The sequence below is a fragment of the Cydia strobilella genome, chromosome 6, assembly GCF_947568885.1.
Source record: "Cydia strobilella chromosome 6, ilCydStro3.1, whole genome shotgun sequence".
Classification (NCBI taxonomy): domain Eukaryota; kingdom Metazoa; phylum Arthropoda; class Insecta; order Lepidoptera; family Tortricidae; genus Cydia; species Cydia strobilella.
Window position 1 is genome coordinate 19718981 of NC_086046.1, and position 18576 is coordinate 19737556.

Consider the following 18576-nt stretch of genomic DNA (forward strand, 5'->3'; position numbering starts at 1 on the left):
GAAATCTTTATCCTTTTTACTTGAAATCAAGCAAAGCTTGACAAACTAGAATCTTGCGCTTTCTGTAAGCATACATACAGTCTATTAGCAGGAGTAGTGACGCGGACCAGTTGTTGCAAATGACCTGCAGATTCTCTTACCCTTCTGAACAGTAAGTTTGTATTTAGATTTAGATTATGTACCTATTTTGAACGAGTGGCCTGCTCAGCTACTTTTACTGCAGTTTACGTACGCTTACGCAACGTCTAAGCGAACAACTCGCGAACGCGAAGCGAAGCGGCGTGGCGGGCTCACGGTGTTCGCGTTCGCAACGAGATCGCCCACGTAGGACACGTTTCTATAGGTATCAAATCAAAGGATTGATTCACCCCGCGCCGCATCGCTTCGCTTCGCGTTCGCGTGTTGTTTGCCTAGGTAAAAAAAATTGTACGCAGCGTTACCCTCATTAATATCAGCAGCATGAAGTACAAAATGAAGAAAAAAAATTATCATTCATTTCTTCGTGCATTTTTTTAACAATTTTGGCCTAAGTAAACTTTTGCGATTTGATTTGATGCTTTGGTAGGATCCACGCAAACGAGTAATTTGTTTATAATAGATAATAACTCCTATTTCGATAAATAATTTTAAAACAGGTATATATAATAATAATTTTAGGTAGATCAACTAAGAAATTAAGTAGCACAATGTTTTATAAAAACAACGCTTTTTATTAAAATAACATCAGAAAGTTTAATATGCAAAAATAAAGGCAAGTGTAGAGGCAAAGGCACAGCATTCACTGTACACAGTTGTCGTAGAGCTTTATAAACTCAGCTCAGCTTTAAACGAAGGCTAAAAAAATGCACCTACTTGCCCAATAAGTAAACACTTATAGGGTTAGCTAAGGTTTACGGTTAAAGCTAAGAGCTGGTAAATGATTACCCACATACTTACTTATTATTATTTATGTATTCATCCTTAACATATCAACTTAGGTACTTTTGCACTGAAAACATTTTAATTATAATTTGTGAATGCTTATCTTCTACTTATATTTACTTTAGGGTGATATATAGTTGGTCAAGCAAATCTTGTCAGTAGAAAAAGGCGCGAAATTAAAATTTTCTGTGGGACGACATCTCTTCCCGTCTACATTTTTTTAATTTGCCGCCGTTTTCTACTGACAAAATTTGCTTGGCCAACTATAAAAATATACATCTATAATATCACGTCGCCGTTATTAAGTTGAGCGCTTTGGTATTCTGTTTGTTCTCCAACACCCTACCGATTACCACGGCAGCTCAGATCCGTCGTACTGCAAAAACCGGCCAGTGTCAGCCTCGCCGAGCCGCTCCACCGTGGCGAAAATTCCAGCGATGCTCATGTCCACGTCTAGCGGCGCGTTCTTGCCTCCCATGTCGGTACGCACCCAACCTGGGTGCATGCTTGCTACTAGGATCTGGTCCTTCTTGAGATCAATACTCATGGATTTGGTTGCAGCGTTGAGGGCCGCCTGGAATAATAAAAATAAAATTAATTACTTTTTTACGGCATCGGATTCATGCCCTTTGCGCGTTCAAAATTACTGAATCGAGAAGATGTAAAAAAAAGTTTCGTTGGGGGCCTATTCTGAAATCATGAAATACCTATGTGAAATACGAAGATAGTGAAGTGCCAAACGACTGAAAACCGACTAGTCACTAAGACTGTCATTATAGTCATAACACACTACCGCACCGCGATCGACCTTGGTGCGGTAGTGTGTTACCGTATGTATTAGTGATTACTTGATTAGTGTTGTACCAAATAGTGAGTACCTAATCATTTAAATAATTTGCCCTGAACACAGACCACCCGGCGGTTTTCTGTGGCCCTGAAGCAATTGAAGTAACTGAACTGAAGGGAGTAGCAAGTTTAAGACGACAACTATTTAGTTTCATGAGTTATTTAACATTTGCAAAGACTGGGATGAGAGGTCAGTAAATATTTATTTCATCAATAAAAATAACCGTAAGGTACCTTTGAGCACCGGTAAGGGTAGAACCCGCCCTGGTCGTTTTGCGCGATAGATCCCAGAATTGAACTCATGTTGATAACGGCAGCACGATGGACGCCGAAGGGCTGGTCTTTGTTAGCTTCAGCTGCTTGTTTCAGTAGTGGCAAGAGGGTCTGAAGACAGTAAAAGAAGATTGCAGAATCCAATGAATAACATTCAATAAAAAGCAATGAACAGGTGGCTGTGGCTTTGTGCGTTTTTTGGCGGCTCTACTTTGAGCTTTGAATAGTTTACCTACCAAAAACTTTGCAGAAAAAAGTACAAATCGCGAGTTTTACTCGTGACATGTAACTACAGTTTAAAAAAAGTCTTTTAGCTTATTGCTTCAATTCATTCTAATTAATTTCTAATACTATATCGACAGAGTTTTAAGTGCTATAGGCACATATAGGTATGTATTACTTTGTAATGTTTTATGGTTCACCTTCGTAAGCATGATGGGTGCGATGGTGTTGATCGTGAGATTATCAAGTAACTGCTCAGTCTTCACAAGGTTAAGCTTGGTAAACTTAGTAGATATCCCAGCATTATTGATCAGCAGGTTCAACCCGCTCGCACCCACTACTCCCGAGATCTGCGATGAAATCTCGCCATAGCCACCCGTATTTGCCACATCTGTAAATAACGATTTCAAAGTAGGTTAAAGGGGCCCACTGACTATCAGTTCGCCGGACGATATATCGGCCTGGCAGTTAGAACAAAAATTTGACAGTTCCGAACAACAGACAGGCCGATATATCGTCCGGCGGAATGATAGTCAGTGGGCCACTTAAGAAAAAGTGTTGCATTAAGCTCGCTCCAGACTACGCGGCGCGAAGCCGCGAACGCGAGTGTGGAGTCGATTTCGCTGATTAGCGAACTAGACTCCACACTCGCGTTCGCGGCTTCGCGCCGCGATTCGCGCATGAGTGTGGAGGGCCCTTGAAGATTAATTTACGTTTTTTTACTGACTTTTGATGGCATTACCTAAGTTCAATATGTGAAGGTTTTTGTTTTCATGTGATAATTGTTTAAGTTCCTGCAAAAGAAAAATAAAAGCGATTAATTATAAAAATAATTAGTTTTCTTTTCTTACATCTCGCGCATGATGAAATATAGTTTCAAAGCAGCCGCGCTAACTTTTGACTCCAATACCGGCAACACCAGCGACGGCTATTCGAAGTCATCGTAGCGCAAACGGATTTAAATTGATACATTCTTCAGTTTCAGTTCTTTATTTGTTTTCTTAAGATACAAGTATCACTAATAAGCCGCTCCAGACTACGCGGCGCGAAGCCGCGAACGCGCGTTGGGGTCATTTCGCTGATTAGCGAATTAGACTCCACACTCGCGTTCGCGGCCTCGCGCCGTGATTCGCGCGTGAGTGAGGAGGGCCATTTATGATTAGTGATTGCGTAATAAGGCATTTTGTCTGATAATAACAAGTTAATAAGTATCTAGTTGCAATAAAAAATATTTAATAAAGAAAGAAGAATCTAGATTATTGTGAAATCTTCGACATTCGTCACAAGTGTAACGTCACTATTGGTACCTATTCAAGGCAAGTGAAGTGACGTCAGCCGGTAGCGATTCGTCGTCTCGTCTCTTTCACACGTTCCTATAATTGAACTACAAAAAGCACTCCATCGGAGCCTTCACATTTTCATTGAAGTACTCGCGAAGTATAACACGTATTTTACCCGTTTCGTGTTTAATTCGTTTATTTATTAAGTGAAATAACAGAATATTGTGGAAAATATGGCACCAATAGGTAAGTGTTATCACAAATTTTAGTATACATACCTCAGATTCTTTGCGGCATGTTGCGAATATTGTTTCTGCTTTGTTGTGTTTAGTGAGATATTTCACCATACCGAGTCCTAAGCCTCTGTTGGCTCCAGTAATTAGCACAGATTTCATTCTCGGGATTTTTAACCGGTCGGTTCACGGAAATAACTTTAAAATCTGGAGCTACCCGTAGTATTGCCGTAGTATCAATGTAAAGTTGCTTGTGTGTGAAAGGATTTTCTTGTCTGTCACTATCGAGTTTACGACGTTTACGTCAACATGACAATACTCAACAAATTGTTAAAGTTAAATAATTTATCTAATTCGTTTTATCGAGCGGATCGGACGGTGGTAATACGTGTGCGAAGATCGTTCAGCAGTAGTAAGTGGCTTCGTATAATTGTACTGTTGACCTTGAAGGGCCAGTTCGCCGCCTAACCTCATCTCATAGTCCAATGAGCAAACTACCTTATTTTTACTGTTAAGTCATTGTGGCTGGCTATTTTCTTCTTGTGATTTTTCTAATACCAATTTTAAAATGCCTTTTATGATATTTTGGATATAGCCTATCCTTGTAGTATCTGTACCTGTAACCTGGGTTGCACAATTCACAACATTATTGATTCCAAAAGTAAATGACAAGACCTGTGGGTTTTTAGATGATTTAGCAACTATTTTTTTTCCTCATATTTATCTGATTATGATGTTATCGTGACTAACCTTCCTTTGAACTCATGAAAGCGTCTGTTACCACGATTTAGTGATTTAATTTGGTTATTGGTGTCATCAGGTTGCGGAGTCCCTTGTTGGCCTAAACGTAAGACCAACTCAATTGCACCCACTGAAAGTATGACTCCAGGTATAATCTGTATTGGGAAGATGGTGTGTTTGCTCACTTGGAGCTCATCTTTGTGTCTGTGTGTGATCCATTGGAAACACTTTCACTGTAAAAGCATCATGTGTCTTGGGCAAAAGTTGCTTTAATTTGTTAATAAATCACTTAGTATTCCATTGTGCACCTTTTAGATGGGACTTTTGACTATGATTTGGCGGTCATTGGTGGTGGGTCCGGAGGCCTGGCATGTGCCAAGGAGGCTGTGAACCTCGGGGCGAAGGTGGCGGTCCTGGACTTTGTTACCCCATCGCCGCTGGGAACAAAATGGGGCCTGGGTGGCACATGCGTCAACGTTGGGTGCATACCAAAGAAACTGATGCACCAGGCCGCGTTACTTGGAGAGAGCATTCATGTAAGTCACTTCTTGAATATTTATAGATGTTTAAATTGCACACTGTGTTTTGAAATTGAGAATAAATTTAAGTGTTTAATGTGGATTTGTCCCTTTTGCAAAATACAGTGTAAATTATAATTAAGTTATATTTATAGCTTCATTCCATGTGATTAATAGAGAATTATCTTTGGTTATAGGCGTTGGTAAGTGGCGATTTGAAGTGGCTCCCACCCTCAACCTGCTCCTCCATAACTCCCTGGAATCCCTAACACTGGTTTAATCCTTTCCTTAGCTTCTGATATTGCCCATGGTAAATGATGTATTATAATTTTTTTTATATATTTCACCTGAAAACTTAAAATAATAGGACTTCTACATATATTTGTGCCAGAATTATTTGAGTAGTATGTTTTCTCATTCAATACCACCTAAAATTGCTTGCTTGCTCTTAATTTGTGTAGTTGTGCGATTTTATAGACTATGTCTGAGACATTGGTTATTGACATAAGGTGGGATTCATATTTATAGGTAAAAAAATACTGTGGCTTTATGGTCATGATTTTACCTAAACCACAGATAAGTATAAAATTCGGCCAAGGTAATAAAAAACCAGCCAGGTGCGAGTTGGAATCGGCCACCAGGGTTCCATACAAATTTAACTTTTTTTTTTATTTTATCTTTATTTTTTTATATTTACAAATTTACAGTTTGCAAATTTTTCTCTGTATTTGTAGTGGAAGACGATATTACTTGCCTAATTTCATAGTTCTAGGTCAACGGGAAGTACCCTATCAATTTTGATTCCGACTCAGACGGACAGACAAAGTTATTCTATAAGGATTCCGTTTTTTCCTTTTGAGGCACAGAATTCTAAAATCGGCCGCATTGCCTCGGGCGAGGTCTCCACCGACCGAGCTGCTTCGCGCGGCTAGGTGTGGACCCGGCTATTGAGTAATAAACAGGGTGTCAGTTAGTTTATAGCAGGTGCCAACCAATAATTACTTTCTATAATAAAAGACGAAAGCACTTCAAATAATTAGTCAATAAAGTAATACAGCACGCATAACACTCATAGGAACATTGAAATTACTGAAATTGCCAGCTGCAATTTGAAAACAACATAATTTTAGAATAGGTAGTCATTCTGATAATTTTAATCTGTTTGCAAATTAGTTTTTATACCAACAATACTCAAGAGACATGATAATCAAACAAAACCAGCCAAGTGCGAGTCGGACTCGCGCACGAAGGGTTCCGTACCATTACGCAAAAAAGTCACGTTTGTTGTATGGGACTTAAATATTTATTTTATTCCGTTTTTAGTAAGTAAGTGTTTGTTGTTATAGCGGCATCAATTGTGAAAATTTCAACTGTCTAGCTATCACGGTTTATGAGATAGAGCCTGGTGACAGACCGACAGCGAAGACATAGTAATAGGGTCCCGTTTTTACCCTTTGGGTACGGAACCCTAATAAAAATAACCCAGGTATATTCTGTTTTCATGTTTTGCATTTAGAATATGTATGTAACAACATAACAAATAGTAATTTATCATTTTAATGGTTCATACAATTGTCAAGTTTTTTTAATCAATTAGAATGGACATGCTGGCTGAGAAGATTAATTCTAATTTATAAATTTAGGGCTTATATAGTTTCTATGTTTGAATAGGTATGTTATAAGTAGTTGAAATTCCAGAGCTATTAAGTTTACACTCATGGACACATTTAGAGGAACAAAAAAAAAGAATAATTACTAATTTTGAAATTACTTTAGATGCTGTAATCCAGTAATTGTGACGTTTTCAATCAAAAGGTACCACATTGTCGTTTGTCAATAAGGTTGATTTCTAATTGAAGCTATATAGAAATGGCGCCTTACTGACAGCGGCAATAAGTACCCTTTTGGTTGAAAATGGCACATTTAAACTTTTTTTTTCGTTACTCTAAATTTACCCATGAGTAGGTATATATTGCTGATCCCTTTCATCCAAAACCCATCCATGCACAGTCGACAAAACTATTAGCTTACTATTACCTTATAAACTGTTGTAGACTAAATCATATTCATTTTTTAAGAATTTTGTAATTCTAATTTTTCGCTCTAGCCGTCCAGAAGCTTCTGTTTAGGCTGCCTATCCATTGATGCAGTTATACATTTTGGTGAATCAGTCAATGTTTTCTATAGAACAGCTGATTTTCTTTTCGGGGTTGGCCCCATACTAAAATGTGGTATTTTCTATAAAAAGGGTACCTTATTGTCGATGGCGCTTACGCTATTAATAACGAGGCTCCGATATAAATACAATGCCGCGCGACGCTGTGCGACGTAAGCGCCATCGACAATAAGGTCCCTTTTCATAGAAAATGCCCCAAATTTGTTCAGTATGACCTACAATATGCACCATGCACCCCTCAGAGTATGGTCAGAGATAACAATTTCACCTTGTGTTTTACCATAGAGTAACTTATACTAGAGCGGTACTGTCATAGTAAATTTTGTAACCCCAGTAAATTCACTGCCATCTGTTGACATACTTTAAAACTAAAAATGAAGATTTATAAAAATACGATAAAATGTATTTAAATATAGATAAATGATTTTTTTTATTTGCATTAATTATTTTTATGATTTTGACCCATGTTCTTTCACTGATATGCGTTAAAATTGTTAAATAACAAACGAAACCGTCAACGCCATCTATACGACAGATGGCCAAAACTAGTAGCGCCCTCTGAACGAGAATCAAATTTTCTTGATTTTCGAGGCACGTTTTTTCCTTAGACTGTATCCATCTATTACGGAGTTATATCTATCTTTGGTTTTACGTACCTACACAACTCACAAGTGTGGAACCCACTCGCAGATTTAAGTAATTTGCCAGGTCCAAATAAATCTTCTTTTACAAGTTTAATTTGCTTAAATACGCCTTACGGTACTGGCTTCGGTGGGAAGCAGCCATAATAAGATATGTAACTGTAAAGTGTAAACATCTGAGAATTTTTTTGTACGCAATGGGATATTGTTTCGTTGCTAAGGCGTATTATAAAACGTACGAATGTATGATTGTATGAAAACTTCGGATTTTATATTGTACGGATCATCGTTTCTTTCTTTTACACCTAAAATTCTACAGTTAACTGTAACTAGGGCCCGCTATCAACGTGTTACGCTCTACACGATGGGCCATCATACTGGCCCACTAAGATGGGCCAGCGTGTAGAGAGGATAGTAAAAAAAAGATAAAAGATATTTATTCGTGTCGATCACAACATAAGTATGAACATGTACAGACAACAACAGCAAGAAAAGAAGAAATCATCAAGTGTGCATCACGAAATGGACACAACTCAGCATAATGCTAATGATAATGCTATACGAGGGTTGATCCTCGTAGCACTGTCGCAGCAGTGCTGTCGGATAGCTTATAGCGCGGCGGGATGGCGATTGGATGGCCACGGTGTCGGTATTTCGTCCGCACATCAAAGGTAGTGGGCCAGCGATGGTGCGTACGCATCTAGACGTGGCCCATTCCATAATGCGTGACTTTTTTAATTATGAATTGGAAGCGACTTGGAATTTTTTTTAAAGCTCCTAGAGTCAAACCAAGATAAGTCTGCAGAGATTATGACATTTTTGACAACACACGCAGTGCAGGTGTTTTTATAAACGTCAAACTTCTATGAAATTATGACGTATAAATAGGGACTTCCGGTTCGAACGCCATCTTGATAGTAGCCTTGTGATTAATTACTTTGTTTTTTGCTCATTAATATTGTTTAAAGTGTAATATCGATAGCTTTATTATACAGTAATCTAATGTAGTAGTGTGCAGTGAATGGAGAATTAATCTCAAAGCGTGTTTAACCACCATTTTGGAGTCAACGGCCGGTAGTCCACGTGCTTCTCCTAAAATCCAGCTATCGGTTTTACGTGTCAACTACAAATAATAACTACCGAACAACGTCGTGCTCTAAGAGCATTTGGTATTTCTACCTCTAACCGTGTCTGGCTAGAGCCCTAGAGGCCCATTATTTTATTATTTACCGTACACTGGCTGAAATATTAATTCGATCCCACGTGGATCCCACTTTGACGTTGGCGAAATCATCGACAGTATCGATGGAGCCATACTACCTAAAGATTGATTGACGTATAAATAACACTGGCACTGCAGAATTTTCTTGGTCTAACTCTTATAGTAATAAAAAAAAATCAAACAAAGGGGCATAGCTGTGGGTCAATACCTATCGTTCTTTAGAAATAAAGTTACGCGAATCAACCGTTTTCCGACAACAGTTTTGTAACGCCCACCGGAACTAAACGCCAGTCTCTAGCAGCCATCTGAATTTGTGCTTTATCTAATGGGAAGAAAGTTGAATTTCGACTAATAAGTTTATTGAGGCTAGTGATGGCATAGAGTCCTAGACGAAGTATCATGATCTCACACAGACCACTTTTTCTGTGTGATCTTATGAAGCCAAGGACGCCGATTAATATCAAATTGTCGTTATCACATCGTTTTGATAATTAAACATATTTTTACCGTCGCTATATTTTTACATGTAATAAAGTAATAGTGGTGTTTGTACTTGCCGTCGATGAGTAGTGTGATAAGAGGGGGAATATATTTCGTAACGACAGGTTAAAAGGATTTTAAGGTCAAATTATACCAGAATACCAGATGCACATGCGTAAAACCCTCCAAAAATATATTGCTTTTGGTATGTATGTATATATGTATGTATACTCGTAATACGCATACGCATTACGCCTCTATTGTCAGGGCGTTAGAGTGCGTGTTCAGATATTGTGACCACCTCGGCCGCTCCGATATATCTGATGGCGACTGTACAATGTACACTCCGTTTCAATCTAATTAGATTTTTTTATAAACCAAATACAAAAAAAAAACCATTTCTTTTGATTAATCGCTTTCTCAAACAAACGAAACTCACCCCTATTTACTGTACAACAAAGTTTAAAATAAAAATAAGTAAATGTTGTATGGTGGGTTGGTGGGCCTTACGATTTTATTTGAGATTTTCTATGAAAAGGCACCTTATTGTCGATGGCGCTTACGCCGCACAGCGTCGCGCGGCATTGAATTTATATCGGAGCATCGTTTATAATGGCGTAAGCGCCATCGACAATAAGGTCCCTTTTTATAGAAAATACCACTTTATTTAGCCAAGCAAAAGTTTGATAAATAGGTACGTACGATGACTGATAGTTTTCTTTTCTGGCCTTCAACAGTTCGAAGATCGCTATATCGATGTCAAGTCAGTCAGTTCGAACAGTATGATGATTGATGACAATGTAGACTTGAACCAGACGCGGCGTACTTGTCTGGCTGTTCGGCCGGTCGTATAGTGTATGGCACACCTTTAGTTTACAGGTTATGAGCACTTGTTTCTGTAGTAATTACATTCTAATGCGTGTTATCAGATTATTACATAGATTATGACATTTATGAAAATACAATAGTCTCTATCCTGTATGTAGAGATTGCAGCGTGTGGATAATATATGTATAATAAACTTTAGTAAAGAAGATTAATTTAGGTATATCGTAATAGGGAATATTACGCGAAACTCTGCTTAGGGGGCGCCACTACCACAATCTGAGGGTCTATCGCGAAACAAAAAAATCGAAAATTCGTTATCCATTAACATCTCTGTCACTCTTGCATATACGAGCGATAAAGAGGCAGATAGCGAAATTTCGGATTCGCGTTTCTCGGTAGGTCCTCTGTAAACAAACCGCCTTGATACATCAATGTCATATTTTATTATCTCTGAAAACCTATCAAAAACCTGGTAAAGGTATGTATAAGTTACTCTATGGTTTACTAAAAAGGCTAGTGCTGCACTCTGGTGGCAGAACATTGCAGTAATATCCCATTACAATTACGTTAAAAAGATGTTCAAACGACACGCCATAAGCTAATCAATGCTAATTAAGCTAGTTGAACGAATGAAGACGGCGAGCGTGCAATTTGAATTCAGGATTAGGTAGGCAGGTTGTCCGTTTCTCGCGCGCGACTCTATACATCTAGCGCGACTTCAAGTATGGACTAGCGCGCGAGAACACAACTCATGCTACACCGCCAGCTCCAGCCTATTCTCATTTCTTCTCACCCCAAACCCCAGTCCACACTAGCCACTGGGACGAAATAATTCCCACTTATTGTCACTGGGGTCTACTAGGACTTCCCAGCTGTCAGTTAGGTAACACGTGGACCTTTTAGTCTATTTATTACCACAACATAACATGGAAAAAGGAAATATACATGATAGCGTATTCGGACGTTATTCTAGAGACTTGTCAATCGAACATTTGGTAGTGTACTATCACAGAATAAGTAATAATTGTACTATCACAGGCAGTGTTAATATTATTTTCATCACACTCCCTCACTAAATGTGGAGTTGCACGCAGGCTTAGCGGGAACTATAGAAAAAGCGTTTTCCCTAGGGAGTTATGAAGTTTCTAGTATTATGATTAACAGTTTTTTGTCTTTATACTTCATTTTAGTATCGCAATTGTGATTAAAAACATTGTGTGTAACTCGGGGCGTAATAATACTGCAAACGAGAGTATAGTTAAATTATAGTATAGTTATTTACGCCCTATGTTGCACAATGTACTATGTGTGATATACCTAATATATCCTTGAAATTATCGATGGCATAAACTATCTGTGCTTTACTGACGATAATTTTGCTTCGCGTATCTTTAAGGTGACGTCATGCATATATCGCGTTGTTCTCATGTACATAATATTATATTACATTTATTACAACCATATGTTATCCTTATCTAAAATTATATTTGGATCGCAACGATTGCAAGTCACGGTGTAAATCGCAGTACTGACTTGCCATTTATATAAATGCGTCACTGATGCTAAATTAAGGCGGTTCCCTGAGCCAGAAGGCGAAAAATCTCCTTATATGATCCTGTTTTTCTAAGATGCGTTGATATTCGTAGACGTGGAAAAAATATATGTAGTTCTTGACTATATTATCTTTAATATCATAGCTTCCGATACACGAATTATGACACTTCGCTCGATACAATTAATTCCCAAAGTAACCTCTAACTCGGACTTTTAATCCAACTTTATTCGGTTATTTATTATGTGATACTATAAATAAAAAAAGAAGAAAAAGCAATCTTAACTTAATAATTTCATAGCTTTCGAATTTCGATATTGTAGGGTAACGTTTTTAAAATAAATAAAAATCGACAAAATTCGATCAAAATTGACACTTGGCGCGCATGGTTTTTCCCGTTCTTTCTTGCGAAATGTGACAGAGACAGCGGCAAACCGACGGAACGGCCTTAACATGACAGTCACTAATTTCAAATCAATACCTTTGTGTTTTATGCTGAAACTAGAACAAAGTTTCGGTCAGCCATTACTAAAATGACAGCATTTTAAAAAGTTTTTAAAATTTAGGTATATCATAAATGCGGTCTTATGAAATACACGCTTGTATACCTGTTTACTCTTTATAAATCTGGATACGAATACGACTGTTTTGTAATAACTGTAATACCTACAGCATTTAACAGTGAGAAACACTATCGTGTACTTTTATTATGTACCTATGTTACAACTTCTTGAATAAACGTCTTTTATTATTATTATTATTATTATTAAATGCCTAAATCCTATGTTATGGATGGTACAGAAAGGATGCAGAATGGCAGAATTGTTGCAAAAGTGACCGCTTTCAGCTTTAAATAATAGTTCCTAATCTACCCGGTGGCGCTAGTTAGGCTCTGGGACATGAGTATAACATGAACCATATAAGGCAACAAATAACCCGACCAAATTACGTAGGTTGTTTTTGGTAGTATTTCGGTGTATGGTGGCGCCGCCTAATTACTGTTTTTTGATGGACACTTTTCATACATAGAGATTTGGCTCCTTTATATAGTCTCCATGTCCTATGTCGAAGTATTTTTAATATTGGCATTAGACTTAAGGTTTCATTTCACCTGGCTTTTGTTTTGGGGCTTATTTTTTACATTCTCCCTTTAACCTTTGAAGCTTTAAATAAAAAATAAAAAAACAAAAAAAAGAACACCGTAGACTGATATTAATTAATTTTAAGTTTTGTTGTACTTACTAACACTAAAAAACACTAACACTCAAAATGATTCGAAATAAATAATTGAATTGAATTGAAATCGGTATAAGACATACAATATCCAGCTCATTTCGCCGTAGTCTGATACAGAACTTCGTGTAACTTCGTACCGTCGGCAATACGAGCACGCTCGATGAAAAATTCTAAGCGGCTAAAAGGTTGTTACTCGTACTCTGGAGCAGTCTTACAAGAGCTATTTCACACCGTACAAATTGTATGTGTAAATTGTATTATGTATTTCATTTCATTATTGTAAGAGAGTAAACAAATGTAATAGCGGCAATAGGGAATAATACGCGAAACTGCGTAGGGGGCGGCAGGGCGCCACTGCCACAATCTGAGGGTCTATCGCGAAACAAGATGAAAATCGAAATTTCGTTATCTAACATCTCTGCATATTCGAGCGATAGAGGCAGACAGCGAAATTTCGGATTCGCGTTTTCTTTCCGGTAGGTCCTCTGTAAACAAACCGCCTTTATGCATCAATGTCATATTTTATTATCTCTGAAAACTTGTCAAAAACCTTTTAAAGGTACAGTATGTATACATTACTCTATGGTTTACCAAAAAGGCTAGTCCTGCACTCTGGTGGCAGAACATTGCAGTATAATATCCCCTATTAAACGAATATTAAATAAATGGAATGAAGCTATAAATATAAATAACAGTATGGTAGTCTAGTCTACTATTAAAATGACATTTATTTAAATAAATGTTAATTTCATTGGGACTTTCGGAAGTGTTGTAATTCCTTTTGTATACTGAACTTGTTCTTATTATTTAATTTAAATAAATCAGACGCAGATTTTTTTATTGGGCTCCTCTGAGAGATCCTATTGAAATTGATTACTATATTTTAGTACATAGTCAATTTAGATTAAATGATATTAAAAATCCAAGATTGTTTGATATCGTAGAATGCGGTAATAAAACCTGTAACAAACGAAGATGCATATTATTAGAAGCACTAGAATTTGCCAATGGTCTGGCTGAAAATAATTTGCTTTGCCTATTCTATTAATGTAAATGATGTAACTAGTTTTTGTTAGAGCTTCCTTGTTACCGTGCTCTAGTCATAATGTATACTCTGCTAATATGTTTTATTTATTTTATGGTGACAATTCGTAAAACCTCATAGCGCGCGAAGATAAGGTCCAGTTTACTCCAGTCGCCATCAACTATTACGGGGCGGCTCTAGAGTGCGTGTTCAGATATTTATGACCACCTCGGCCGCTCCGATATATCTGATGGCAACTATCCACCATTTGTCAATTAAAAGGCTTGCTCTATTAGTATCAGAAATTTATCTCATTGATTTGACGCCAATTCTATTACTCTCCTCGTACATAAACATCGCGAATAATGTACGGTGTTTGTACATGCCTCAGTTACTTTGTCGAATAGTGATGAATGATTTACTCAGTCGACTATCTGACATCTGACATATAGTCCACAATTTCAGGAAGCGGTGTCATACGGCTGGCAAGTCCCAGAAGTGAACGCCATCAAAATCGACTGGAGCGCCCTCACTGAGTCCATCCAGAACCACATCAAGTCCGTCAACTGGGTCACCAGGGTGGACTTGCGGGATAAGAAGATCGAGTACATCAATGGACTTGGAGAGTTCAAGGTTAGTCTTAACACTACAATAAATAGGCTAGAATTTGCGCAGTCTGAACAAAATCGGGCTTGGCCCCATTAGTGAGTTGTGTTACGCTGCGTTGCGTTGTTTGACTGACAAATTGGTTAGACCAACTATATATTCAGTTGACACGATTCTCTAGTGGCACAGTAGCAAAACTGACTTCAAATGCTCTTTTCATTTCTACAGAGCTACCCCAAATAGTCATTTCATACCGTAAGAAATAGTAAGTGTAACTGTGGTATGAGTTTCCGTATACGTGTATAAGGATGCGAATTTTTTAGTCGTACTTCCAGAATGTCGAATAAATCAATGGGCTCGCCGAATTTAAGGTAACAACATCAACCGTGAGTTGGGTGACATGTACCAAGCCTGAATGCAATCGGCGAATGACAACTCGTACTTAGTATAAATATTTGTGACGTTTACAACCAAAAGGTACCACATTGTCGGCTGTCGATGAGGTTGATTTCTAATTGAAGCTATATGGAAATAGCGCCTTAATGACAAACGACAATAAGTACCCTTTTGGTTGAAAATGGCACATTTTATCTGCTTTACCGATCTTCTCTCTCTCTGCGTGAATGACTTCTGTCTCTTCAAACCTACGAGCATTTGACTGTTGAATTTGAATTGTTGTTTGGGCTATTAAATGAGGATTTCAATGTTTTTTGTTTCTGAGAAGGTAAGCCTTGATTCTGAGATTTCTGAGCATTGACTATTAACTTCCCAGGACCCGCACACGGTAATAGCGACCCTAAAGAACGGGACGAAGAAGGAGCTGACGGCGCGCAACGTGGTGATCGCGGTGGGCGGTCGGCCGCACTACCCCGCCATGCCGGGCGGCCTGGAGCACTGCATTAGCTCCGACGACATCTTCAGCCTGTCGCATCCGCCCGGCAAAACGCTCGTTATTGGCGCTGGATGTATCCTTTATGATTTTATATCTTGTGTTTTCACGGTAACATCTACATTTAGGTACAGTCAACCTTGTCGCTTTAACGACTAGATACGTTAATACCTAAATATTACTTTGCTGATCCGCGAAAATATAACGTGCTAGTCAATCAGTGCTAATGCGTTATACTTACTTACGTATTACATGCAATTAATGTTCCCACACTCCCGCCGCAAAAATAAATGCGCAAATAAATATAACAAACCACCACCAAAATAACAACCGCCGGATATACGAAAGTATTTTTGCCTTAGCTGAAATGAAGACCTTCACTAACGCTCGGTCAATAAACGGAACCTTAATTCTGTCAGACGAGAAAATGAGTAAAAATATGTCTAGTGTGACTTAGCCAGAAGATTTAGCGTTTCATTAATTTTATTTTCATTTTTAGGGTTCCGTACCCAAAGGGTAAAAACGGGACCCTATTATTAGTAATCCGCTCCGCTGTCCGTCTGTCACCGGGATGTATCTCATGAACCGTGATAGCTAGACAGTTGAAATGTTCACAGATGATGTATTTCTGTTGCCGCTATAATAACAAATACTAGAAAGTACGGAACCCTCGGCGCGCGAGTCCGACTCGCACTTGGCCGGTTTTTTTGACTACGTGGCGTGTTGCTTGAGGTAAATGAACTGCAGATAAATAATTACATAATTTACCTTCTAAATTAACTGTTGGATTAATCCGCCAGAAACGGGTTATCCCACTGAGTAGAGGGTTTAAATTATGAGTAAGAATCCCATCCGATACGTAACCGAGATAAAATATTATATTTTACGTACGAGATAAAATACTATAGGTAAAAACGTACGTAGTTTACTTCGAAAATACATTAACATTTCTTGTCCGCTGTCAGGAAACCATACTATGCAATTGCATACTTGGGTATATTTATATTACCTAGTTCTTCTTGTAGTAATTGTTCTTATAAGTACCTACTACCTAGTCTTATGACTCACTTGATAATAGGTCTGAATGATTGATGAGTCATGAGTGGCTTGCATATACCACGCGGATACGATTTTTTATATTCGCATGTCTATCACTTAGAACCAAGAAAGAAAAAGGCCAGGTCAAGAGCACCTTGAACCGGCGAGCGTGTATGAAGAATGTTATGAAAGTGAAGGAAGCGAAAGAGGTATGCCAGGATCGTGGCAAGTGGAAACCCGTGGTCTCTGCCTACCCCTCCGGGAAACAGGCGTGATTATATGTATGTATGTATGTGTATCACTACGAATGACACTACGTTCTATGTGCCGCGGTAATTATAACATGAATAATCGAATACTGATCACGTTCTTGTATACTGTAGTTTATAAATATGTTGTTATGTAATGAAATGCTTGTTTGATGTAGGTTTTCGTAGAAAATTGTTGGTGCAGGTTAGGTATACAAATATTTAATATAATTTGAGTTTGACCAACAATGTATGTATGAAAACTAAAAATAACTGAAGTAAATAAATTAAATCCACATAAAATTCGGATATGCCTCAAACTCGTTTAACCTCAAAAATCTTTGTTACCCATTATTCTTAATAACTGATGTTAAGTAACAATAATTGAACTTTAGAAGCTTACGCCAACTTATAACGTTATTTTGCTCAACTTTAAATTTACCCATCATCTTCCTCGCGTTATCCCGGCATTTTGCCACGGCTCATGGGAGCCTGGGGTCCGCTTGACAACTAATCCTAAGAATTGACGTAGGCACTAGTTTTTACGAAAGCGACTGCCATCTGACCTTCAAACCTGAACTAGGCCTTGTTAGGATTAGTCCGGTTTCCTCTTGTTACAACATATTTTAGAAAGCGACTTCCTTAGCCAACCAAATAGACATCGGCCTCGAGTGCGCCGGCTTCCTCAACTCGCTCGGCTACTCGGCTACCGTGCTCGTCCGCTCCGTGCCTCTCCGCGGCTTCGACCAGCAGATGGCCGGCATGGTGGTCGCCGAGATGGAACAGCGAGGAGTCACCTTCCATCATAGGACCATCCCTCTGGCGGTGGAGAAGCTAGAGGATGGGCAGCTGAAGGCGCGCTGGGTCAACACTGAGACTAAAGAAGAGTGAGTATTCTACACACTTCGACCAGCAGATGGCCGGCATGGTGGTCGCGCGGTATGGAACATCGAGGAGTCACCTTCCATCATAAGACCGTCCTTCTGTCGGTGGAGAAGCTAGAGAATAGGCAGCTGAAGGCGTGCTGGGTCAACACTGAGACTAAAGAAAAGCATGGCATGGTGGTCGCCGAGATGGAACACAGAGTGCGTTGAGTTCCATCATAGGACTATACATTTGTCAGTGGTTGGTCGACTAAACAAGAGTGACTACATCGCAACAGATAAAAAAGAATCACGTTTTTTTCTTCACCAAATTGTTGGTAATTCGATGACATAGTCTATAACTATATTACAGACAACTAATCATTCTTAATCCTTTTTGCACCGAGATAAGGTCTATTTACCAATTATTATTATTATTTGGGGCGTTGTGGGCCTTTGAGTGTCACGTCGACCAAACAGTGATCTATTGTGACGGCCCTTTAAAGCTCATTACTAATGCCCGTTGAATCCAGAAAATTCCAGATTCTTTGGGCCGTAATGTTCTGTACCTCATAGGGTTGCAGTACGTGCCGCCCTAAGTAGGTACTTCTTTTTGACATTAGTGGTCCACAGGAACAGAGAATGTGCATTGCAGTCTCCTCTGACTCCTGGCAGAACCTGCATGTCGGATCTTGTATCTTTCCTATTTGAAACATGTGTTTGTTCAACTTGCAGTGTC

At 38.6% G+C, this 18576-nt stretch overlaps 2 protein-coding genes across 7 annotated transcripts in view; one reads left to right on the forward strand and one right to left on the reverse strand.

Moving 5' to 3' along the window:
- Window positions 1-18576, forward strand: part of LOC134742239 (thioredoxin reductase 1, mitochondrial) — a 33308-nt gene that overhangs the window by 3259 nt on the left and 11473 nt on the right. For 2 of the 6 annotated variants that reach the window (XM_063675265.1, XM_063675266.1), the window contains exons 3-6: window positions 4832-5052; window positions 14659-14826; window positions 15572-15764; window positions 17633-17861. In XM_063675265.1, coding sequence (XP_063531335.1) covers window positions 4832-5052; window positions 14659-14826; window positions 15572-15764; window positions 17633-17861 — 811 coding nt within the window. Of the gene's footprint in view, window positions 1-3620; window positions 3789-4063; window positions 4188-4595; window positions 4665-4831; window positions 5053-14658; window positions 14827-15571; window positions 15765-17632; window positions 17862-18576 lie in introns of those variants that run through there. The other 4 variants (XM_063675268.1, XM_063675264.1, XM_063675269.1 and 1 more) reach the window with 4 other exon arrangements.
- On the reverse strand, window positions 1252-3953 carry LOC134742242 (C-signal). The gene is made up of 5 exons (XM_063675270.1): window positions 3821-3953; window positions 3005-3056; window positions 2463-2653; window positions 2002-2151; window positions 1252-1495 (listed from the first exon to the last, which is right to left on the reverse strand). The coding sequence occupies exons 1-5, from the start codon at window positions 3935-3937 to the stop codon at window positions 1271-1273; spliced, it is 735 nt and encodes a 244-aa protein (XP_063531340.1). The 5' UTR covers window positions 3938-3953; the 3' UTR covers window positions 1252-1270.

Excerpts from the sequence above, each read along its gene's own strand:
- LOC134742242 (XM_063675270.1), bottom strand. The coding sequence starts at position 3,937 with ATGAAATCTGTGCTAATTACTGGAGCCAACAGAGGCTTAGGACTCGGT. Across the intron at positions 2,654-3,004 it reads CCTTCACATATTGAACTTAG|ATGTGGCAAATACGGGTGGC; the intron begins GTAATGCCATCA and ends CGTTATTTACAG. Across the intron at positions 1,496-2,001 it reads ACCCTTACCGGTGCTCAAAG|GCGGCCCTCAACGCTGCAAC; the intron begins GTACCTTACGGT and ends TTATTATTCCAG.